Source organism: Balaenoptera borealis (genome assembly GCF_965194805.1).
Source record: "Balaenoptera borealis genome assembly, chromosome: 3".
Classification (NCBI taxonomy): Eukaryota; Metazoa; Chordata; class Mammalia; order Artiodactyla; family Balaenopteridae; genus Balaenoptera; species Balaenoptera borealis.
Genome location: NC_138866.1, coordinates 142,569,566 through 142,595,814, shown reverse-complemented (window position 1 = coordinate 142,595,814; position 26,249 = coordinate 142,569,566). Strand labels below are relative to the sequence as shown.

General features: G+C 38.1%; 1 protein-coding gene across 1 annotated transcript; it reads right to left on the bottom strand.

Moving 5' to 3' along the window:
• Positions 1-653: 653 nt before the first annotated feature.
• On the bottom strand, positions 654-25,676 carry LOC309625876 (uncharacterized protein; the record flags this gene model as incomplete). The annotated part of the gene is made up of 2 exons (XM_082385924.1): positions 654-5,659; positions 25,490-25,676. 2 exons carry the CDS (start codon positions 25,674-25,676, stop codon positions 5,286-5,288), a joined length of 561 nt encoding a protein of 186 aa, XP_082242050.1. The 3' UTR covers positions 654-5,285.
• Positions 25,677-26,249: the final 573 nt, after the last annotated feature.

Genomic DNA, 26,249 nt, shown 5'->3' with positions numbered 1-26,249 from the left:
AGTAAAAACTTCTTCCTAAATGTTGGCTTTAGTTTGTACAGTTGTTTAGTTTGTATTATTTGAGATTCAGTTTTATCTATTTTTTATTGGATTCTAACATCTTGGTTGTCAGCATACAATGTCCCACTGGGAGCTCTGTAGTTTTAATGGACAGATTTCCATGTAAACCGAGGAAAGGAGGCATGTGTGAAATGAATAAATCCTGCAGTGATCAGAACTTTTTGTTTTTCTGTAATTCTCTTGAAAATAGAATGGTTGTCTTAAAAGATTTATGGAACTCCTTTGGTATACAGTATCTTTAAAATTAATACGTTTAAGCAGTTATACTGAGATGAATAGTTACCACCTCCAACAGAAATGTCAAACTTCCTAGTATGATACGTTGAGCAGCTACTATGTGCCAGACATCAGGATCCATGCCTGGAGTACAATGATGAATTTATAATACAATCTCTGCTCTCAAGCTCACAGTCTGGTAGCATGTAACGAGCATGTAATGACACACAGGCAGTTCAGTTGACTCAGTCCTAAAATAAATTGATAATGTACACAGTACAGGTTATCCTGTTTATCCTATGGTGATGGTTCCACTCCTCATAAACTCTACAGCCATAACATTTCTAACAAGGGTTTGGTGGGAAAAAAAAGGGGGTTGGCAGAGAGTTTCAGGATTGCAAATACGAATTACTTTTCCCGATGGAATTTCAATATGAAAAGAGTTCTTGTAGCCATAGCTAAAGAGTTTTAAACCTAAACACCATCCAGCAAGTCCAACTTTTGCATATTTATAGTCAAGAGAATAAACTGAAATGGGCTTGAAATAACGCCTTTGCCAGACTGGCCCTTCCTTGTTCTACTGTTTTGTTTCTCAGCATCCCCCTCAGATATCTGATGCTCCAGGAGACCAGAGACATCCTATTCCTGGCATAATTGAATAGAGTATGTCTTCACTCTCCATAAACATGGAAGTAATAAATATTCATCAAATACATGAATTCAAGTCTCATTTTAAATATTGCTTCCTCGGGAGTTCCCTGGTTGTCCAGTGGTTAAGACTCCATGCTCCCAATGCAGGGGGCGCAGGTTCGATACCTGGTTGGGGAACTAAGGTCCCACATGCTCTGCGGCCCGGCCAAAAAAAAAAAAAAATTGCTTCCTCGGTGATGTTACCTGTGAGCTCCCCCAGGGAAGCAAGTCACTCCTTCTCCTGTGTTCCCATTGCACCTGGATATATCTGTAGTATGGCACTGATGTCATAATGATTTCATATACTTGAGTATTAGTCTGCTTGAGCTGCTAGAACAAAATGCTGTAAACTTGGTGGCTTAATCAACAGACATTTGTTTCTCACGGCTAGAAGTCCAAGATCAATATGCATGGTTGGATTCTGGTGAGGATGATCTTCCTGACTTACAAATGGTGTCTTCTTGCCGTGTCCTCACATGGTAGAGAGAAAGAGAGCTCTGGTCTCCCTTCCTTTTCTTATAAAGACACTAATCCCTTCATGAGGGCCCTACCTTCATGACTTTATCTCAACCTAATCACTTCCCAAAGTCCCCACCTACAAATTCCATCACATTGGGGGTTTGGGCTTCAATTCAATCCATAACGACCTGTTTCCACTGCTATCTGGTCAATTCTTCATATGCCATGGATGTTTCCCATTCATCTCTGAACCTTGGTTAGCTATGCTGAGATACTGCCCAAATAATATTTGAATATTTATATGCACATTACCTCAATGCTCTGTACAAATTTTCAAATAAATATGATCTCACTTTCATAAATGCTCAAGTAAATATTGCCTCATCTATCTTACAAATAAAATGCTGTGAGAAAAATTAAAGAAAGAAATATTAAGATTTTGATCTGATTAAGATTGAAAACATTTCGTATTTTTGTTGCACAAGGAAAGTTCACGGGCCTAACATCTGCAACTCTTGTAGACCCTTGACATCTGAAAAATACTTTACATTTTATGAATTCAGTTTTACAAAGTCCCCAGAATACTGGCTGGTGACATTACCACTAATCACAGCTTTGGAGACTGAAGCACAGAGAGGCTAAGTCAGTGGCCCAGGAGGCACAGAAGGATTTAACCGACAGGTGGAGATTAGAAGGTATAATTCTAAGTATTTTATCCTCTCTTCTGCTCTGCAGCTTTCTATAGGCTTCAGATAGCTAAGAACAGTTTGGAGAAGGTCACAGAGTTAGAAAAACAGGGAGAGGCAGTTTAAACTGCTCTTTCTGTCATCTTCCAGTTGACAATCCCCCACTGAATGGTCAACAGAGAGGCATAACTAGCAGGTAATAGACCAGCAGCTCTGCCCCAGCTCCTGGTTAAATACTGACTGGTGCAGGGCTGGGGGCTGGTGCCCTGGTACATGGAGGATGTAAGCATCTGTGGGGGAAGGGAAATAATTGCTTAAAGGGGACACCGCTAGGCATCTTGGGTAGTGGGTGAAGTGAAAATAAATATGCTTTCAGCTAAGAGACTGAAATGAGTCAGGTGACTGTAACCAATTCTGAAATAAGCATCAGTGAACAAATTTTAGCACAGATCTTTCAAATAAGAGCAGCAGCCTCCCAGGAAACCAGATTGTAAGAGGGTCTCCAATGGATATGAACCAGATGGGGTTTGGGGCCCCTGAACACCTCAATCAATGAGAATCTGGGCAAGATGGGACCCAGCCAGCATGCTCCTTGCTCCCTAAAGTGTTATAATCAAGTCTTATATCTATGTAGTCTCCTTGGGCCCAAAAGGCATCCTAATGCATTTATCCTTCCTATGGCCTGGCCACGTAGGTGTCACCACTCTTGTTTAACGAGGAAACAGAGAGAGAGAGGCTGAGTGATTTGAGTAATGGAACTCAAGTAGAAGAGCTCAATGTTGAACGCAGACTTTCTGTCTTGCTGTCCTGTGGACTGGACTTAGCACAGGGATGTGCTAAGTCTTCATGTGCTGGGTTGTAAGCAAGATGCTATTGCTTTTGGCTCACTTGAAACAGGAGAGGTCTGGGGCTGAGGCTCACTGAGTCATTCATCCAAATTATCATCTGATTTGTGTTGGTCATCATGCTAGATGCTGAGGATGCAACAATGAACCACACAGATGATCCCTGCCCTGGTGGATCAGTGCAGTATTCACAAGTCAAAGGAATATAGTGAGCTGGAAGGCTGCTGGCACAGGACTGCCCTTCTCCCTGAAATTCCAGAAGAAAGAGGAATTTGGTCTGAAGCTACTGAGGAAGGGCTGAAGTTCTAAACTAGCAAGAAGACAGGCTTTTGGGAGCTGGCCAGGGAAGCCCTCTGAAAAGACTGTTCCCCTCCAGGTCCCATTCATTCCCCACCATCCCCTTCAGTGCCTTTAGTCTACCCAGAACATGAGTAAGGGAGGCTTCCCATAGCTTTTTGCCACAAAATCTGCTGTGGCAAATTGCTTTCCCTTGACCGCTGAGCACTGGTGGGTGGTGAGCAGTGACCCTGCAGTTTGTAGGCAGCCCATCTGGCTTCATGGCAGAGGCTATGCTCTAATTTCAGAATTTCAAGATGAAATCAGGAAGCTGTGTCCATGTTGCACCTTCTCAAACATCCCCAGAGAGTGACATTTTAGTGACCGGAAAGCGGTGCCAATATTCTTAGTGACATTTTTCTAAGTTGTAAGAAAAAATGTTTAAAAATAAACATAAGTTTTTAAAATTAATTTTTATTGGAGTATAGTTGCTTTACAATGTTATGTTAGTTTCTGCTGTACAGCAAAGTGAATCAGCTATATGTATACCTATATCCCTTCTTTTTTGGATTTCCTTCTCATTTAGGTCAACACAGAGAATTGAGTAGAGTTCCCTGTGCTATACAGTAGGTTCTCATTAGTTATCCATGTTATACATAGTATCAATAGTGTATATATGTCAATCCCAATCTCCCAATTCATCCCACACACCCCCAAACATAAGTTTGGGATTGACATGTACACGCTGCTATATTTAAAATATCAGTAGATAACCAACAAAGACCTACTGTATAGCACAGGGAACTATGCTTAATACTCTGTAATAACCTAAATGGGAAAAGAATTTGAAAAAGAATAGATACATGTATATGCATAAGTGAAAAAAAACCCCATAGAATGTACACCAAAAGTGAACCTGTATGGAAATTATGGACTTTAGTTAATAATAATCTATCAATATTGGCTCATCAATTGTCACGAATGGACCACACTAATACAAGATGTTAAAAATAGAGGAAACTGAAAAAAAAAAAAATAGAGGAAACTGTGTTTAGGGGGAGGGGTATATGAGAACACTCTGTACTTGCTGCTCAATTTTTCTGTAAACCTAAAACTACTATTTTAAAAAAGACCATTAATTAAAAACAAAAACTAACAACAGCAACAACAAATCTCATACCAGGCCGTACCCATTTTCCCAAAGATCTTTTACTAGTGCCTTGATATTCAAATTCATCTTTTCTGAAGCTTAACTTGGTGGATTCTTCAGTTTTTAATTTGTTTAACTCGGTATATCACCATCTGTCTATGGTTTCCTAGTTGTATTTTCCAACAAAAACAAAAATATATGCAAATGAGAATTTTCAGTCTAGGTGTCCCTTGTCTAGGAGTGAAAATCATAGTGGGCCTTGGGACTTAGAGTGGCCTACTGCATCCATTCCTAGAGACCTAGGTAATGAGACTGAGGGAGAAAGAGAGTTCTAGGCACAACCTGTGTTTTAAAATAAAATCCCCTCTGGATCAGCTGACTCTGGCTCTATGGGCATTCTTTGGGAGGAAATTATTCTGTGTATGTGTGTTTGTGTCTGTGTGTATAACAAAAGAGCCATTGAATGGCAAGTATAAGTCTACCATGACACAGAGCTACCATAGTTGAATTTGATTTTGAAGGAAGAGTGTGCGGTTTTCTCTTTTATTCCCATAGCCAGCAAATGCAGTGGCAGACCAGCAATGCAGGGGAGGCCCTGGTCACTGAAGGCTTTTCCTTCAGTGGTCAAGGATTGCACTGCACCTGTGTTCCACGGCCTCAACATTCTGGGTGTGCCTGTGGACAAGTCACCAGAGATGAATAGTTCTTAGACTTTAGTATGATGTGCATCAGCGTGACCTGGAGGGCTGGATGAAATACAGATTACTGGCTCCATGGGGGAGATTCTGATTCTTTAGGTCTAGGGTTGGGCCCGGGAATTTGTATTCTAAGCTAGATTCCAGGAAGCAGTGATGCTGCTGGTCAGGAGACTGCCTGCACATTGAGATCTGCCAACTTAGACTGTTAATCAGGGGACAAGAATGGCATGGGAGTGTTTGGATTACCTGTTTCCAGCAGGACACCAATTGACAGTGACAGCAACCAGAGCTGGAAATCAAGCAGCTCCTGCTCTGCTGGGGCAGGATATTTGGTTACTTCTTCCCCTTCTTCTTCTTCTCTTTCCTCTTCCCCTTCCCCTTCCCCTTCCTCTTCCTCTTCCTCTTCCTCTTCCTCTTCCTCTTCTTCTTCTTCTTCTTCTTCTTCTTCTTCTTCTTCTTCTTCTTCTTCTTCTTCTTCTTCTTCTTCTTCTCCTTCTCCTTCTCCTTCTCCTTCTTCTCCTTCTTCTCCTTCTTCTTCTTCTTCTTTGTTTTGACTTTCAATGACAATGTACTGTGCATCTTATAACATAAGTAAAAGTAAACTGTTTGAAAAGGATAGTAAAATTACTACACGGAGAGAAATGGAAATATACTATTGTAAGGTTGGAATATGATGCATGAAGTGATACAATATTATTTGAAGGTACATTGTGAGTTAGTTTTCATTCTGCAAAGCCCAAAGCAGCCACTAAAACAACACAACAGTTATAGATAATAATCCATCAGTGGAGATAAAATGAATCATAAAAATCTTCAATCAAAATAGAACAAAAGGGAGAAAGGGTAAAAAAACAGGTGGAACAAATAAAACAAAATACAACAATCATATATTTAGCTTATCAGTATCACTATTTGTATCAAATATAGGTGGTCTAAACCCTCCAATTAAAAGGCAGAGATTGTAATTTAGAATAAAAAAACAAGACTCAACTATGAGCTGCTTCTAAGAAACTAACCTTACTTAAAGAGATTGAGTGCTTAAAAAATAAAAGGATAGGAAAAGATTTATACCATGGCTATATAAAGAAGACAAAGTAGATATCAGAACAACACTAGCAACAAAAAGTACATTACATAATGATAAAAAGAATGAATTTATTGAGAGTACATAGCAATCCTAAACCTTTAAGCAGCCAAGAACAGAACTTCAAAATATGTGAAGTGAAATCTGACAGTACTTCAAGGAGATGTAGACAATTTCTACAATTAAAGAAATTGACAATTTCCATGTTATAAATCTATGATTATAATCATTTATAAAGAGTAATTACATGATTTTCAAATGTATTCACCCAAGATTTTGAATAGGAACTTAGTTGGTGGTACACAGAACCTGTGACAGTGGAGAACCCACAGTGGCAATGGCAGCAGTGCCACAAGGGCCAGTGCCCAACATGTAGGTCAGTAGAGGCAGCAGGACAAGCTTTGCCATCCAGAGTTCAATGACAGTGGTGAGCTCATAGATGGGTCCTGCCCACTGCCTAGCCTCCCTTGTCATGATCTGCATTCCAAACCTGGTTCTCTTGCCTTCCTGGCAGTTTGTGAGCTTTATACAGAGCACAGAGAAAAGTCACTTCCCTCAGTAAGGAGTGCAGTTGGGGAGAATCTCTCCTATCATGAACAATTCTGTGCACATCTCCAGGCTAAGTCTAAGACCTAAGCCAAGGGGAAGCACCTTCCTCTTTCTTCTTCCTCTCCATCATATTTCCTTTCAGCAGACCTCTGGTCTGGAAACCAGTGTCCTTGTACAGTTCTACCACCAGCCTGCATTTCCCTTTGTTGACGCAGCCACAAGATCCTTTTCAGATGATGTTTGGACTTTATGTTTGTAATATAGCCAATTATGGAACCCAAAGAAGTTGGATGAAAAGAAAGTAGTAACCTAAGAATTCCTCTTGTTATTCTCAGGTTGATGACAATGCAACGACTACGTTTTCCTCTGTTGTAAGAGAAAGGTTTTCCTATAAGTCCTCCTTGGTTGAAAGCATCTGCCTGTCTTTCTCTAGCAATTTGAACCAGATCACTCAAAGTCAGTGGGCAATATATTAAACTTTTCAACAATTCTCCTGCTTCCCCCATTCAAATAAATAAACAGAATATATGACATTTCCACCAAAGGCAGCAGGAGAAGACATTCCATTTCATGCTTCAGCGATCTGACTAAGGAAACAAATATAGATTTTTCTTCCAAATGCCTTAAGGTTATAAGGAAAGTTGATTAAGGCCTCCCGTTAAGCCCTACCAGAGAAATTAATGGATGATCAAGTGTGCCTACTCTTTAAGAGAAAGAGGTTATGTCTAATATTGACTCTTCTAATCAGTTTGACATAAAGCGTATTTCTCACAGATGTGGCACTCTAGCCAATCTCATGTGCAGGAGAGATGAAAGCCATATGGATTTCAGTTTCCTGTTAGCCGAGAATAAATTAAATCATGTTCTTTTCTTCTCTTTACCACTCCTTTGTGGATTCAATTTCCATGTAGACATGTCTGATATTATATTTTAGGGAGGAGTTAATAAGTTGCTTTTTTCCTTTTATTATACTGATATGATTCTTGCCTTTCCTTCCCCCTGGCTCTCCCTACTGCCAATGAAATAAATACAGAGGACATAAAAAAAAAAGAGAGAGAGAGAGAGAGAGAATAGAGTCATGGGTTGTGATATTAGTATGACCTTTGTGAGGTTGCAGAAGAGCTGATCATAAATCCTGGTGGTTCATGGGTTGGAATTGTTCCCAGAAATTCCCAAAGTATAGTGATATTCTTGACAAAGAGACTTATTTTCCCAGATTTTAAATAGAATATTATATTAGCTAAGGTAAATCTACCTGTTGTAGTAAATAAAATTTAATGTCTCAGTGGCTTCACACAAAGAGAAGTTTTTGTTTCGTTCATAAATTTCATCCAGCAATGGGAAATGGAGATGGGATGGGTGAGGTTCGGTGTGGGTAGATTCTGCTTCATGAAGTCACTTAGGAATCCAGACTAATAAGGGCCCTTTTATTTTCAAGTTTGACTTTCCAAGCTGCCTGCGTATTCACTTCCAGTCTGGGGATGGGAGGAGAGAGAAAGAGAGAGAAGGAGAAAGAGAGACAGACAGTTGAGACAATTACAAGGTATTCTTTATGGGCCAGGCCTGGAAGTGGGGTATATATCTATACCTATTTTATTGGTCAGACACTGTTGTGTGGCTTGAAGAGCTGGGAAATATCTTGAAGCCTTGGACCCAGGAGGAAAGGGATAGCTAGCATCTCATTTCTTTGGAGGGATTAGAATTTTCACCTGAGGCCATTTTCGAATTGGGACCCAGACAATCATTATTAAATTATAATGTTTGTATCATATGCTTTATCTTTCATGAATATTTTTGTTGGCTTTATCTTGTAGTCATATTTTTAATTATATGATTTAAAGGTATTTTAACTTGATATTATACTACCAATCCTTTTTCACTAGACTGCCCTATTTTTGTGCTTGTAATTGAATATTCCAATCAGATGGACTATGCCCTCAAGTAAGTTGTCTCTCAGGCCAAGTATATGAGTGTGTTTTCTAAGCTCTTACATTTCCAAGATATTTTTTTTTTCTGTTGTCTTGACAACTTGACTATGTCAAGTGTTATAAAACAGGGATGACAATTGATTCTCATATATGCGTAATCTAAAGCATGTATTAATTCTATTTTTCTTGAACTGACAAAATTAAGAAATTTCCACACTTCCTCCTCTAAGTGTCTGCTAGCATAGTTTCTCCTTTCAGAAGAATAACTGAGAAAGAAAAAAAAGTCACTAGGGAAGGAATATTTACAGAAGACAAGCCTGATAGCTTACTTAGAAAATTACAGAAAATCCTGCACCATATAGTAATGTTAAAACCTTGACACTATGTATTAAAAAATTGTTATTCACTATTTTAACAGTCTCCCAGTTGCCAATATATCTTATAGGAACTTCTGATCAAAAGACTTGTTAGTTGCTAAAAATATTCAGCCAAAGAGAGCTTTACTCCTACTTGAGAGAGAAAAAATATTCCTGTAAGATATTTGTCTCCTCATGCTGTATTTACATTACTCGTGCTAGTCTACATTATATATTTTTAAAATGAAGCTTTATTTTGATCTGTGGGCTGGAAAGGTTAACTAGTGGTAGCTTCCAAGTCTCAGATTTAGTGAAGAAAAGTGAAGAAATCCAGGCTCGGCTGATTCTTTTTTTTTTTTTTCTTCCCACCTGAGCAGATGTCTCACACCAGAAATTGAAAAGTAATATAGATAAGGAATGATTTTTTATTTAATTTGAAGTTATTTTTTTATTGTTTTTCTTGATCATATTTTCATCTGTTGTATCAGTAATATCTTCAAGTCTGCATTTTTAGCTGTACTTTAATAGAATAAGTTTGACTTTTTAATTTTACCATGTGACATCAGGCTTTTTAACTGTGGAGTTTAAAATCTCTTGTTATCTAAAACCATTAATAGGAATTCTACAAAATTCAGATTGCTTTGGGATACATAACTTGAAAGATAAATGAATATTCTAGCCTCCCTGAAAATGTCTAGTATATAGAATTAATTGCTTTCTATGGCCCTACCTGACCTTGGTTGATGAGGTCAACAAAGGTCTTAGAGGAACCATGAACTTGAATTTGACTCTGGAGTCAGCGATGGTGACACAGGTCCCTTGGCTTAAATAGAGAACTTGCTTCCATGACTCTTGCTGACTCTTCTCAAACTAATTCTTCCTAATTTGTCTCATTGATGCCTCTTCCTCCATCAGCCTCTTTGATTAGGTTTTCTCAGAATTCAGTCCTAGGATCATTCTCTTGGGGACAGTCTTGACTATCTCCATGGCTTCAAATACCACCTGTAAGGCAATGACTCCCAAATCTTCATCCACATCTAGATGTCTCTCCTGACTTACAAGTCTCTCTGAGATCAGTCCTTTACTCCCCTTGTATTTATTTTGTTTTGTTTTTACCATAAACTGATGTTTCAAAGCTGATGCTGAGGAAGGTGGTACACTGAACATGAGGACTGGCATTCTTCTACATTGTTTTGGGCAAGATGAATTGTTTTGGGGGAGATGAAACATTTTGAAGGAGATTTGGCCTGTTTATCCAATTTTAAATGGGCATTTCCCTTAACTCAGAAATTTCACTTCTAGGAATTTACCTTAGGAAATTATCCTAAGGAAATAATTGGACATGTGAATCAAAATGTATTTACAGGAGTATTGCTATGTTGTTTGTAATATCAAAAAAGTGGAGACCCCCTGAATTACAGGACATGTGCACAATGATATACAACACAGCCACTGATAGTCATGTGTGCTTATTTACAGGGACATAGAGAGTTGCCTCTGATAAGATGCTAATAGAAAAGGACAGGGTATAAAATGTTATAGAGGGCTTCCCTGGTGGCACAGTGGTTGAGAATCTGCCTGCCAATACAGGGGACACGGGTTCGAGCTCTGGTCTGGGAAGATCCCACATGCCGTGGAGCAACTGGGCCCGTGAGTCACAATTACTGAGCCTGTGCGTCTGGAGCCTGTGCTCCGCAACAAGAGAGGCCGCAATAGTGAGAGGCGCGCGCACCCCGCTTGCCGCAACTAGAGAAAGCCCTCACACAGAACCGAAGACCCAACACAGCCATAAAAAAATAAATAAATAATTTAAAAGAAGATGTTATGATCCAAATTTTATAAAAATATTTTATGTATATTTCATCATAAAATATATGAAAAGTACAATGGAATACTAAGTTATTTCTGGATGATAGGTTGGGGTTACTGGTGATTTTCTCATTGTTCTTTATAATTTACTATCTGAATACATATACAGTAGGGATGTGCTGCTTTTATAATCAGGAAAAACCACAAAGTTATTTTTATTTTGAAAAATATGTGAATTATTGTTTTAAAGAATTAGGAGTTTGGGATTAGCAGATACACACCACTATATATAAAGTAGATAAACAACAAGGACCTACTGTATAGTTCAGGGAACTATATTCAATATCTTATAATAACTTATAATGGAAAAGAATCTGAAATAAAACCACTTTGCTGTACACTTGAAGCTAACACAACATTGTAAATCAACTATACTTCAATTAAAAAATTGAAAATTAAAGAATGTCCATAGATACTTGTGGAAAAAATAAAAATAATCTCTCTATGCATTAAAATTGTTCAGATGAAGTGTACCCCAAACCCAGTTTTCTCTCGTGTGCTCTAGTTTATTCTACTCAACAAATGTTTATTGAGGCCCTAGGGTGTCCTTCTATTCTATCCAATTGATTATTGGCCATTTCCACCTGGATGTCCCACATGCTCCTGAAGTCAATATGTATAAAATGGAATTTATCATAATGTCTTGAAATCTGTCTTCTCCTGTATTCCCAGTCTCAGCTAACAGGATCCTCATCTACCCAAGTAGAAAGTCCAGGAGTCATCATGAGGCCCCCACTTACCTAACCCACCACATTTAGTAATGTGTAAGTCCTGCGGCTTTACTATTCTTTACAATTCATCCTCTCTTCTCCATTTCCTGTTCAACGGCCCTAGCTAAGCCCCTAATCCTTGCTTGGATTGCTGCAGTTGTCTCCCATACTGTTAGAACATTCAGTTTATAAAATCCTAAATGTTTTTGCTTAGACAGCTCCTTCTTCTCACTCCTCTTCTTTCTCCTACCCTGTCCACCAGAAGAATGGCTGGTCAACTCTCAAGACGTGGTTCAGATGTCACCTCTAACCTTTCTGTTGGAATTGGCAGGTCTTCTCCTTGTGATCCTTGTTGGGAACCGCAATAGGTCTCCTATAATGATGGTAACGGCTAACATTGAGTTTTCATTGTAGGTCAACCACCACTCTAAGTGTGTCACATGTTTTAACTCCAATATTTTCAACAACCCTGTGAGGTAGGTGCTATTATTACCTATATTTTATAGATAATGAAACAGGTTTAGAGAACTTAATTTGCCAAACATCACACAGTCAGCAAGTGGAAGAGCTAGAATTTGAACCCTATATTGGCTCCAGAGCCTTCACCCTTAGCTCTGAGTGGTCATACATCTGTGTGCCCTTAATCTGTATTTTATTATAGCATAACATCTTACTGTACTTCTTTTCCTATCAATATGTGTGGTTTCTTGCAGAGGCCACATAGACAACCTCAATAAAGGTGTGCACTAATTGACTAATTAATTAATCTTTCTGGGATGGAAAGTCTAAGCCAAAGAGAATTAACATTGTTTAGAATTTTTTGATGCTTATTTTTGTTGCTTACTTTGTTTATATCTGGATGGACTCTGAGGTCCTTTTAATTTTGAAATACAATAGTATATTATTTGCTTAATGGGCTAGATCTTGCCTAGTGATGAACACATAGAGGAGAATCAATTGAATCAGCTCTTGCCCAGTGAATGTAATGGTACTTGACTGAGAAACAGTGGAGATGATCTTTGTGGAAAATATAATCCTCTTAGAAAAAAGGGTAAAAATTGACTAAATTTATTGGAGAAAGACTGAAAAATCTCATTCAAGGCATTGTGTAAATATGGTAAAAATGAATCTCTTAGTGGATATTTGGAAGAAAACTATAAAACCACTTAGCAAATGTTGATCATTTCAGAGTTCTATACATATTAAAGATACCCAGGTTAAACAGATCTTAGAGGGTCAAATACACAACCTGTCATTCCTATCATCTAGGTATCTTTTATTTTTATTTATTTTTATATGTATTTTTGTTGTTTATTTTATTTATTTTTTATTTTTGAGTTGAAGTATAATAGATGTACAATATTACATAAGTTACAGGTGAACAACATAGTGATTCACAATTTTTAAGGGTTATATTCCATTTATAGTTACTACAAAATACTGGCTATATTCTCTGTGTTATACAGTACATCCTTGTAGCTTATATATTTTATATATAATAGTTTGTACCTATTAATCCCCTACCCCTAACTTGCCCCTCCCCTCTAGATGTCTTTTTTTTTTTTTTCTAGATGTCTTTTAAATCCCTCTTTCCTTTGAGTTCCTACCTCCTGAATGCAGGCTTGGTGTAGCCTACTCACTGGTCTTTTCCTCCTCTTGTGCTGCCTGTACACTGCTCACAATCTTTTTGAAACCCGTTTGTGATCAAGTCACCCCCCTTGTTCAAAGCTCTGATGTCTACTCATTGTCCCAGGGGTAAAGTTCACACTCTGTTGCCAGGTCCCCACAGTGGGTGTCATCCTGTCTTACTAGCCCTTGCCTCTACCTCTTGATTGAAAGAGTCACAAGTCCACCATATGAAAAGGACTGCCATTCCCTAGACATAATATGTTTTCTCTGCCTGGAATATCTTTTGCTCTTATTAGTTTCAAGATCCAGCTTCTTTAATCTCTCTATGCCTTCAAAGAATTGCCTTCGTTAAGTGATGTGCTTTCTCTTTTAAGTTCCTGTAACTCTGACATACATTTTAATACATGTACCGTAATTACCTGTTCATTCGATCCATTTCCCTCCTTACACTATAACTTGAGGTTGGCACCAACTTTATTTTTTATTTTTGTCTTAGAGTCTTGTAGACTAGTGCTTCTCAAACTTTAATGTACATACAAATTACCTGGAGATCTTGTAAAATGCAGATTCTGATTCAGCAGTTCTTAAGTGAGGGCTGAGTAAGCATTTCTAACAACCTTCCAAAAGGATACCAATGTTGTCGGCCTGTGGATCACACAAGGGAGACATATTTGGGGCAGTTAATTTTTTGAATAAATGAATCAAAATGAAAAAAAACCCCAAATGAAACATATTGTCAAACTGTGTTCTGCTTTATTTTTAACTCTTTTTTTTAAAAAAACAAGTGATTAACATTTTCATTCAGTCTGTGTCACCCTAGTGATCATTATATTTTTATAGCTTTAACATTTCCTCACATTTTAATATTATTAAAATTTTTCTTCATTATGTTTTTCCTTTTTTAGAATTAAATTTTGCTTCAACCAGGACTGATATTACACAAATCTATTACTATAGTGGGGCAAAATTTAAATCTTGAAACAGAATTCTTTAAAAAAAAACATTTTTTTGTACATACCATAGACATTATTTTAATCATAACCAATACTGCATAGAATTTCAATGGGATAAAATATATCTTCAGAAGTTAATCAGTATATACAGGTGATTCACTCATAATGTTCTCTGTCATGTTTTTGAACAAGTGTTTTCTTTTTTTTTTTTAAAGAGGATGCTTGCTTTTTCATAGTCACTTCCTGTTCTGATTAAATACAGGTGTGCCACACAAAGCAATCAGCTTACTACAACTGGGCTAATTTGTGCCCAAACTTAGTTTCCCCACATTCTTTTCCTCTATGGTTAAGAAAAGATGAAATTCAGTACTTCATAGCTGGAAAGGGCCCATGGACATTTTCCACAAATGTTGAATATTTTACTCACTGTCAACATCTCTACCTTGGAAACCAAATCAAAATGCTCAGATACACCAACTACATCATCAGAAATTCAGATCAATTGCCAAGCAATTACTGGGAACATCTGGTTATTTTGATGATCATAATGGCCAAATCAGTTAACTCTGATACAACCCAATTAGAATCACAAATCTGATTCAATAACAATAGCAACAAAAGACTGATTGAAGATAACTGCTAGGTATCACTGGGTGGCATCAGGTTTACTTTCATTATATTGTTTAAGAACATTGATAAACAGACTTTCTAAGTTTCATTGGAAAATCTACAGCAATAAGGACCCTTCTAGCTCTGAACCCCTATGCTCAACAAATAATGTTATTTTCTCTCCTATAAGGATTCAGTTTCCTACTTAGTTGTCATACCCTGCTTTTGCTCCAATTTATGGCTACTTTTAATTCCAAACATGTGAAATCTTTCATCCTAAGGAGACATGCGTTATGTATTTGTTTTAGTGTACCTCAGGGAACAAAGCAAATGTGCATTGAAGATTCAATTAGTAGTAGTGAGGATGGTGATTAAAGAGCTAGACTTGTCTGGCTGATTCATTTGGTCTCTTTTCATTTCATTTCTTAGGGGCTACATGTAGCTTGAAATAAAGTTTTATTTTAAATTAGCGTTCAATGCTACACAGCCAAGAAAGACTGTTTCTTGTTTTTTTTTTTTTCCCAAACACATTCCCTTTTGTGCACAGAGAATTCATGATCAGCTTTCCACTGTGTGTGAATTTCTCAAGTCATTCGAAAGAACTGCTAAGCTAGAATGTAGAAAGATCTGCTGCATTACTAGAAAATCACCGTTCACCTTGTCACTTTAAAATCACAAACCAGTGATGTGTGGATTGGGTCAGTGTTTAGAAACTTCTAAATTAGTTGACAACATCAAGGGAATTCCCTGGCGGTCCAGTGGTTAGGACTCCTCACTTCCACTGCAGGGGGCACGGGTTCGATCCCTGGTTGGGGAACTAAGATCCCGCCTGCCACGTGGTGCGGCCAAAAAAAAAGAACCCAAGAGGCATCACATAATCTAGATTTCTGGCTTCAAGTGGCAAAGGTTGTGTTATGTCTGATCCTTTTTCATTGGGCATGTGTTCTCCAGTTTGCACAGTTCCTACCTGATAACTGTCACTCATTTATGTGGCCTGCTTGATACCTAGAGGCATCTCCTGCTCTCAAGTTTTTGGTTGTGCAAATCTTCATGACTGCACACAGCAACATGGAGATGAGGGGTAGAGTATAGAGTGGGACTTACCCACCCAGGTTTAGACAGAGGCCAGGGGAACTTACTCTAAGAGGCAGCAATGTAAGTAAGACTGAGGTCTAATGCACATCAGTAGTCATCCATCAAGAGAAGGGGCAGCAAAAATAATGTGGCAGGGCTCCAGCAGGTAAGGAGGGGAATTGTGGTGGGGAGCCAACCTTTGAGAGGATTTTTAAGGATTAACAAGGAACTTTCCTGCAAGAAAGGGGTTCAGGACCTCATTCCCAGGGAGGATAGACAGAATGAAGCAGAGATCCAATGCTGAGAAATGAAGCAGGCTCATGACAATGAGAATGTAGGACTCTGGGTCTTTTGGGAAAGCAATGGGGCAGATCAGTGGCTAATGACAGGACAACCAGATATGCTGAGTTTCAGTGATTGGCAGACTGAGGCTGTTGGCTCCCTCTCTAATTCAAGAATAGGGTCAGAACCAGAGCTGGATACAGCCAAAAGATGGGAATGTCCTTGAATCTGACTTTGAGGACCTGGGAAATAGATGGAGAGCAATTACAGCAGCTCTGGGTCACATATGTTGCTGAAAGGAGGGCGGAGACTTCTTGATCTCATGTTTCAGTTAGTCTGCAACTCTTCTGTTTAGTTAGCATAAAGTCTGGAAGTCTATTATTTTAACAAAAGACTCATGGAAATCTCTGCAAACACTTTATAGCAAGAATAAGAGAATATAAAGAATATCTCCCTTTGTCCACCAATGTCTATTCAGCCTGTATTAGCTGAAGTCACATTGAGCAACCACTCTTACATATAAATGGATATTAGAATTTGAAGCCCATAGTTCTTGCCTTAACCCCCAACTTGGTCTTCCCCATGAGAGAAATGACCCTTTGCCTCTTGAACATCGGAGGGTTAACTAACCAGGAAAGGGGTTTCTGCTTAGGCAGAGGGAGAGATTAGATGGGGGATAATAAACATGCAGCTCTTGACTCTTATACCTCTGATAGGCATCCCTAATTGATTACAGCACTCTTTCCAGCTGAGCTCAGATGAGGACTCAGAATCTGTCCCCATACCGTGCTCCAGGAACCAATCAATTAGGGTTGACACTGGAAATGTAATGCATCTGCCCTTCTTTGATTAGATTTTTACTGCCAAGTTTCTGTGGATGAAGCTACTGATTGGGGCAGAGTATCCATGTCCAGGTTGAAAGCAGGCAAATCGCCAGCCAGGGAAGTTTAAATCAGAATAAAAAATGTTAACATATTAGTTTGTGTTTATCCCTCTTTCTCTCCCCATCTCTTCTATGTAGATAGGCAAATCCCTTACATTTCCTTGCCTGTGGGATTATTGCTGGGCAAAAAGTGTAAAATGCAACAGCACCTCCTGTCTTTTGTAAAAGCTTAAACTGGAGGAAAACATTCTTTGTTCCATGTTCCAAAAAGAAAGAAGGGAGGAAGGAGTCACTTAGGCTCATTTGATTGATAGTCCTGTAGGAATGTGGGTAGAAGGAGTATATAAATAAACAACCTGTATAAATCAGGGTCCCAGCAGGAAGGAGATGATGCCTTCAAATTAGAAGAGGGTAAGCCACAAGGAAGAAGGAAGTATCCCGAGTCTAATAACAGCAGAGCTCTTATAGCCAAATGGCCCAAAGTAATAAGGGCAGGGAGTGGCAGAGCAGAAAAGAGAGGACAATGTAGCCAGACTGATCTAGACAGTGTCAGTGATCTCTGGTGCAGGGACAAACTAGCCCTAGGAAGCCACATGGGGATGGAGCCAGGAAGGTAAATAGTCCTATCGCACCCCCTCTTCTCCCACCTTTTTCCTGCTGGGGCTCCCTGTGGCCAAAACAGATCAGAAACCAAAGGGCAAGGGAGCTTGTTGTTGCTCAGGTAGGTCAGCAGGTTGCGAGGTGGAAAAGGGTGAGGTGGGAATCCAAAGAGCAAATGGAATATGTCTGTCACTACCCAAACCATTTCCTTTCAACCTACAGTCCTGCCTTAACCTCAGGGTAAAGAATTTGTGTTGATCACAAAGGACAAGTGAAGTCCTATCAGCCACCGTATCATCAAGGGATGTTATAAATTCAGCTGTACTTCTACCTGAAACCTAAAACATTAGCCACTGTAAGTGTTCTAATATGATACTGGAGGAAAATGGGGGATCAAAATAAGTAACAAATATAGCTGCTATAACCACTAGTTGGGTGGTTGGTTTGTGGTCTATTTGGGAATCATATATTTGTTGTTTTCTACTGTCCTTTCCCCTTACTTTTGGCAGAACTTCAGCTGGATAGAATTCTCTACTTGAGGAGGTGACTCAAACCTCAGTCTCTTTAATATCTGAGCTCTTTATGTTTCTTTTTTCTTTATTTTGTTGTCACAATACTTCACTAATGAGACCTATTGGACAAGGGAGTCATAGAAAGTACCCCAGTGAATGCCCTGGGTGTGGACACATCCTGATGAATAGCAGTGACTCATTTCCCACTGATAATAAGTACAGTATGTAAATCTGACAGTACAGTCTTGCTCTTCTCTGATTGTTGGTTCAGCATTACGAGAAGCTCAAATGATCAGCTTCTAATTAATTGCCACCATGTCCGTGTTTCCTGGTGGAAGCATTCCTACCTTGGCCACTAGGCACTCCAGCCCACCAAGTCCGAGGTCTCAGGAACAGGAAGCAAAAATTCTTCAAGTTATTAGATGTTAAAGTGAGAGGGTCTTTCCCATCTGACCATGGAGGAGACAGTGCCGTGTTTCGGCCATTCATTTAAGACATATACTGCATCCTGCAGGACAGCTTCCCAACCTTAAAAGGGTTGTCTTCCTGTTAACACTGTAACAGAGACTTCAGCAGGGCATTCCACTTTTAGCTCTATGGAGCAAGCTGCTTCTGAATGCTAGTGTACATAAAAAGACAACGTGTCCTGTTTTCCATCACTGCATTTCCTTTTCTATAAAATATGTTTCCTGGATGGAAGTGATGTTGTATGGTGACATATGGCAATGAGTAACTGATTATGTTAACCCACAGATGGTAATGGTAAAAGGATTTTAAGGACTATCTAGTGAATGTGTCAGAGAAATATTCCAAAATATAGCATGTGTGACCTCCAAAATCTAACACTAAGTTCAGCACCTTGTCTGTAAGATAGAAATTTCAACATTTCACAGAACAATATATTTCTAGAAACTTTATCATCATGGCAGGGCCCTAAACTTTCTTGAAGTTTATCTCCCATCTTTCTGCATTCATATGGTTTTTACTAAGGCATCTAGAGTGCTTGATACTTTTTGTTCATCAGATCCAGTTAGCATCATCTGATCTATATAAACAGCCACCATGATGCTCTGTGATGTACTGGAATGAGCAAGCTTCCTCTGTATCAAATTAGGGGAGAGAATGAGCGAATTTACACAAGACATGAGACACTATAGAAAAGTTTTACACCACCATGAAATAATACCATAAGGGTAAATTGTTGTCTCTGCTATATGAATACAAACTCTTTTTGTTTGGTGGAGGAATAAAATTATTTGCCAGGTCATTAACTGCATACCATGCAGCAGGAGCTGTATGAATTTTCTCCCATAAAGAGACCATATCTGAAACTATTGCTTTGATTGGCCTTATTACTAGAATAAGCTTGTAATAATCATCTGTCATTTCCACAACCCATCTTGCTTTTGCACCAGTAACATGGGCAAATCAAAAGATTTATGGTAAGAATCACCACCTCTAGATCTCTCAAGTCCTTGATGGATGTGCTAGTCTCTACCTCTCTACCAGGGATGAATTTCTGCTTTTGGTTTGCTATCTCAGCAGAAGGGCAGTAGTTTCCATTTGGTCCTTCCCACTACAATGGCCCTCACTCCATGGGTCAGAAAACCAGTGTGGACAGTGTATCTGTTACTAAGTAATCTATTGCTGCTATTCACTCTGAGTCTGCAGTCCCAACAGGATTGAGCTAAGACTTCATCTATCCCTTGGTGTCTATGACCCCCTACTCTGAAGGTAGACCACCATATCGTTTATGTTTCTGAGCATGAGTGTAAGTCCAGAACCAACTGCTAATAATCCCTGGAAGGTCTTTATATTTCCCTTTCCCAGTTCACAGTAACTCTGTTAAATGGCCATGGGTTCCTCTGCATGGAACTGGTGACTCATGTTAGGTTTCTTTCCACCAAACCCCCAACTCTTCCTCCTATATATGTCAAGCATCATCTCTTTCATTGCTTGAGATTCCATAATCAGTACACTATTAATGCATATTCCTGGGAATCAAAACACTCTGATTCCAAAATAGTGTCATTGGTAAGTTATATTAAAATGTTTAAGGAATATATAGTACCAATCTTATATAAATCCTTCTAGAGAATTGAGAAAGAGTATAGACACTCCAATTCATGTTACAAAGCTAGAATAATTTTAATTCTAAAAACCAAAAAGACAGTACGATAAAGAAAAATAACAGGCCGATATTATCATGGATGTATTTGCAAAATTCCTAAACAAAGTATTAGTAGACCAAATATAGCAATGTACAACTGGATTAATATTATATAACTAAGTTGAAATTATCCTAAGATTGTTAGGTTGCTTTAGTATTTGAAAATCAATAAATGTAATTCACTATAACTGAATAAAAAGAAAACCATATGATCATTCCAATAGATACAGAAATAGTACTTTATAAAATTCAAAATCTATTTGTGATAAAGAATAGATATGCGAAAATAACTAAAAATTATTTTGAGCTAATGGCTTACTATAATGAACTTAGTGAGGAATGAATGACCTTTTCAATTATTTGTGTCAGGTAAATCAGGTATCTATGTTCAAAAAGTGAGCCTTGACTTCTACCTTTCACCACAGAGAGCAATTTTTTGTGATGGAGCATAAATCATGACCTAAAACAATTAAACTTGTAGAAGTGAACAGAGGGAAATATTTTTATGATATTGGGGTAGGCAAGGATTTTTTAAAAAAGGATACCAAATGTCCCAATCATAAAAGAAAATATTTATAAACTAGACTTTATTTTTAAAAGACACTATCAATAGAGTGAAATGACAATTCCCAAGAGAAGATATTTGTAATACATAAGTCCAAAGTAGGACCCATATCCAGAATATATTTTTAAAAACTTCTACAAATCAATTATAAAAAGTTAGACTCTAAAAATGGGTAAAATACTTGAACAGCATTTCACAAACTAGGATATCCAAATGCCCCCCTAAAATATATTACATATCACTGATATAATATAGTCAGTGGTTATAAAAAGTGGAAATTGAAACCACAATGTGATACTGCCACACCCCCATCATATAGGCTAACATTAAAAAGCTGATGATACCCAGTTTGGTGAGGATGTAAACAACAAGAACTCTCTTATACTATCAATGGGAGTGTTCAGTTGGTACAACCACTTTACAAAACTGTTTTTTGACATTTAGCAAGGCTAAACACATGCTTACTTTATGACCTAGCAGCCCTACCCCTAGGTATATATCAAATGAATGCTTATGTTCACCAAAAGACGTGTTCAAGAAGGACCACAGCAGTTTTATTCATAATTGTCCAAAATTGGAAACAACCCAATTAGTCATCAAAACTAGAATGAAATGAATTGTGTTGCATTCATACAATGCAGTCACACACAGCAATGGAAAAAAACAACCCAAACTATGTATACACACAATAATATGGATGACTCTCACTGACATAATGTTGAATATAAAAAATCAGAGACAAATGATTTCATTTATGATCCAGTTTATGATTCCTCAATACAGCCAAAATGATGGTGATAGAAACCATAATAGTCATTACCTTTGGGGGTGGGATCCTGAGCAGGAAATAGGAGGGGAGGTGTGAGGGAGCCTCTATCTGTAAAGATATATAATAGAAATATTCTATGTCATTATTTGCCTGGTGGTTATATTTAAAAATTCATCAAGCTCTGCACTTAAGATTTGTAAACTTGGCTGTAAATTTTATTTGTGAATTTAACTGAAGTTCTAACTTAATTTTGAAGGTTATTTCAAATGTGGAAGGAGAGGACAGTTGGAAGTCCGGGTAGTAGGAGCTTTGACTGGATTCATGGACACTAACACAGGGTCAGCCATGTTGCGATACGACAATTCACCTACCTGACAGTTCTGTTCCTTATTAGAACTATGTGGATAACAAAAGCATTATAGCTGGATTCTCCCTATCCTGCTTCTTACGTTAGTCACACAGCAACTAAATGGTGAAACCAAGATTTGAACCCACCAAGTAGGGCTCCAGGATCTGCCCAGGAACACACATTAAGATTGTTTTTCAGACCTCTGCATAATGAGGTTGTATCAATGTACTATTTGTAATTTTCTGACTATATAACTGCTTTTATTAATTCCTATGAATTAATTCCTAAATATGATTACATGGTATAATTCACTTTGAGTTTTCTTTATAAAGCCATACATTAATGAAGTCACTTCAGGTGTTAATAAAAAGAAAGGTCACTTGAATTGTGAGGTCTGGTCCAAAATTTGCAATTGTGTAGTCAAAATTAGGCAGATCAAGTAAGCCACCATTTCTTTTTTTGGAGAAACATATAGTCTCATGCTGAGAGATAGAAGATAGCTATTCTCTGTTAAAGTTTTCTGGGCAATAAACCATTCAAACTACACTGTTTCTGAAGTATTTGTCTTCCCTAGGAAGAGGAGGTGTTTTTTTTTTGTTTTCTGTTTTCTCTCTCAATCTCTCTTTTTTTCTTTTTTTTTTAATTAAAGTATAATTGATTTACAATGTTGTGTTAGTTTCTGCTTGCAGAAAAGTGATTTTTTATATTCTTTTCCATTATGGTTCATCACAGGACACTGAATATAGTTCATTGTGCTATACAGTAGGACCTTGTTACCCATCCATTCCATACATACTAGTTTGCATCTACTAACCCCAAACTCCCTCCTCCACACCTCTCCCCCTTGACAACCACAAATCTGTTCTCTATGTCTGTGAGTCTGTTTCTGTTTTGTAGATATGTTCATCTGTGTTATATTTTAGATTCCACATATAAGTAATTTCATATGGTATTTGTCTTTCTCTTTCTGACTTACTTCACTTAGTATTATAATCTCTAAGTCCATCCATGTTGTTGCAAGTGGCATTATTTCATTCTTTTTTATTGCTGTGTAGTATTCCATTGTATATATGTACCACATCTTCTTTATCCATTCATCTGTTGATAGACATTTAGGTAGTTTACATATCCTGGCTACTGTGAATAGTGCTGCTATGAACATAAAGGTTCATGTATCTTTTTGAAGTATAGTTTTGTCCAGATATATGCTCAAGAGTGGGATTGCTGGATTATATGGCAACTCTATTTTTAGTTTTTTTGAGGAACCTCCATACTGTTTTCCATAGTTGCTGCACCAACTTACATTCCCACTCACAGCGTAGGAGGGTTCCCTTTTCTCCACACTCTCTCCAGCATTTATCGTTTGTATATTTTTTTAATGATAGCCATTCTGGCAGATGTGAGGTGGTACCTCATTGTAGTTTTGATTTGCATTTTTCTAATAGTGATGCTGAACATCTTTTCATGTGCCTGTTGACCATCTGTATGTCTTCTGTCCATTTTTGGATTGCATTGTTTATTTTTTTGTTGTTGAGTTGTATGAGCTGTTTGTTTATTCTCTCTTGAGCTCCAGCACAACAATCACAAGCGTGTCCCCCAAGCTGAAAAAAGAAATAACAAAAACTCAATTTACTAATTGCTTGTTCATGCAAATTTCCAAATACCAAATATATTCCCATTCTGATATGTTCAGAGTAACCATCTTCTCTTCTTACCAGATTCTCTCCAATTTTGGTTGCTCTGGGCCAATGATACCATCTGGTGCCTGGAGCAGGAAACTGTTCTCATTAGTGTATTTTCTCTACCACCTTCTTCTTTACTCTCCAAGAAGAGGGTACCCAGATGAAGGAGCACTGGTTTCCTTTGTCTTTTACAATCTGAAACAGTGCCAGTTCAGCTGATCCATTTCCAGTAATACTTTATTTTTACTCAACCCAGACTTCTGGGTCTCAGGAATGTGTTAGCACAAAAACCCATTCCTCCCTTTACCTTGCTCTCTATCTTTCAAACTTTACATGGTTACTTTTTAAAAAATGGGTCCATCTAAGGTTAAGGTCAGAAGTTAATAGGCTTTCTTACTGTCACGCAGAAGCAGAACCTCAGCTGAAACAGTAGTATGCATTGTTCAGAACTGCCTTGATGAACAACTTGGAGAATTTGAGGTCAAATATAAACCAACAAAAATCAATGGTTTTTATTTTCAATCATCTGAACTTTCTTGGGGAATTTGGTAATCCCTTCAAATAGCAAGTAAGTAAATGTACTTCTGTTTTATGTGTTTATTAGTTAGGGTTTCCTAACTTGTGGGTTCATTTGATCTGTACAGCATCTCTTTCTCCCTTTTAGTGTTTCTGTATTAGGCCCTCTCTCTTGGCCTGTGAAGCAGGTCTTTGTCAGTTGAATTATACCAGAATTTTGAATTTTCCCCACAAGCATAACTATGCTCCAATTGTTTTTTTCTATAGGCAAGAATAATATACCCAGCATCTTTATGCTTGCAAATGATATATCAGATGGATGCTAAAGCAGAAATGATATATAGATACCTAATTATTACACAAAGGACTCACAAGATATAGAGTCAACTGAAATTATCTCCTGTGATTTTGGTAAATTTATCAAAGTAAGAGTGTTAGCTTATTGCTTTGTCCACCATTCTCTTTTTTACTTCATTTGAACATGATTTGGTGAGTTTGAGGAAAATAGACTTTAGATTACTTGAGTTTTGGCCTGCATACATTAATTCATTCAGTAACCATTGAATGAATACCTACTATTGTTATGTACCAGGGACATAAAGTTAATGACGTATGGTTTTTCCATGGGTCCAATGGGAGAGAGACACTCTGAGTAGGTAATTTTTAAAATATAATTTGTTTAAACATGTAAGTATGGATAAACAATTTTATGAAAATATAGAAAAGGAAGAGTTTAACTCTAGCCAGTAAGGTCAGGGAAAAACTTATAGGAGCCGACATATATATTTAGTTGGAACTATCTATGTGGAAAGGAAAGGCAACAGGTGCTAAGGAGAGGATGTGTCCTAACTAAAGAAGATTAAATCCTTGATCATATGAGATCTTTTTTCAGCACACACACACAAATTACTGTAAATATGTTGACTATTACTGATGAAGTGGAATTATAGAAAGAGCCACCTTAAGTAAATTCTTGTGTTTTTAATTTACTAAGGTTAAGAATTTAGTGTCTTACTTAAGAGAATCAGAATCATGCTTTGGGGAAAGCTTTGAAAGCAAAATGAAGAAGAGAAGTCAAGTGAGCAATTGCTCAAGACTGAAAAGTCTCCAGGAGAGAACAAATCTGAAGACATGTACACTTTAGTATGGCAGGAATGTCACCCCTTGTTTGTTTCTTAGACCTGTGATAAATGGCCCTTTGCCCACAGCTAGTTAAAACAGCAGCACTGAGCAGGCATAACTCCATGCATGCCAACGTCCTTCCAGGATCAGGAATTGGTTTCATCCACCCTGTTTAAGGGCATGCAGATTTTAGCATACCTTTAATGTCATATCGCATCAATAGCTTTTTCTGAATTTGTGTGGATCCCAGGTTTCCTCCCAGGTCCTGGACTACTAGATTCTTTACTTTTCTCCATGGGCCTGACACTAAAAGGGCATCTCCTCTAACATCCCCAGTAGTGGGAGACACTCCCTGCTTTATTCCCGCCACACCCACCAACTCCATGGCTGCTTTCTCCCGTGTACCAAGATGGTACTTAGAGTATTGGATGGGCAATGCTTTGTCCCTGTTGCTTGATACTGCACAAATGTATTAGGTCTTCAAATTGATCTCCATAACACAGCGATGGCACTGCATAGAAGCCATCCACACCTTACCCCTCCTGACACCCTGGCATTATTCTTAGCTTCAGGACCAATCTGCTGGCCTTGAACCCTTTGAAACACAATTTTCATTTTCTCCTATCCCTTCTGGCTTCCTGCTTATGGTCCTGCTGCTCTGCCCTGTTTTGTTTCTTTGCTTACCCTGTTCCCATGCTACTTTAACCCCCCACTTTAGGCAACTCATCCAACTAAGCCTGATCCCTGTGACTATATACTGGGTGTAGACCACTTTGGTGGGAGGCCCTCAATAGGATTTGCTTTGGTTCTGGTTGCAAAGACCTGCTACATATAAAATGATGATAAAAATAAGGTTTCTGCGTGAGAGGCTTTCTGTACATTATCACATTTAATATTCGCAACCTCCTTTAGGTTATCCATAACCTTCCTGACTTTTTACATAAAGAATCTGCAGGTC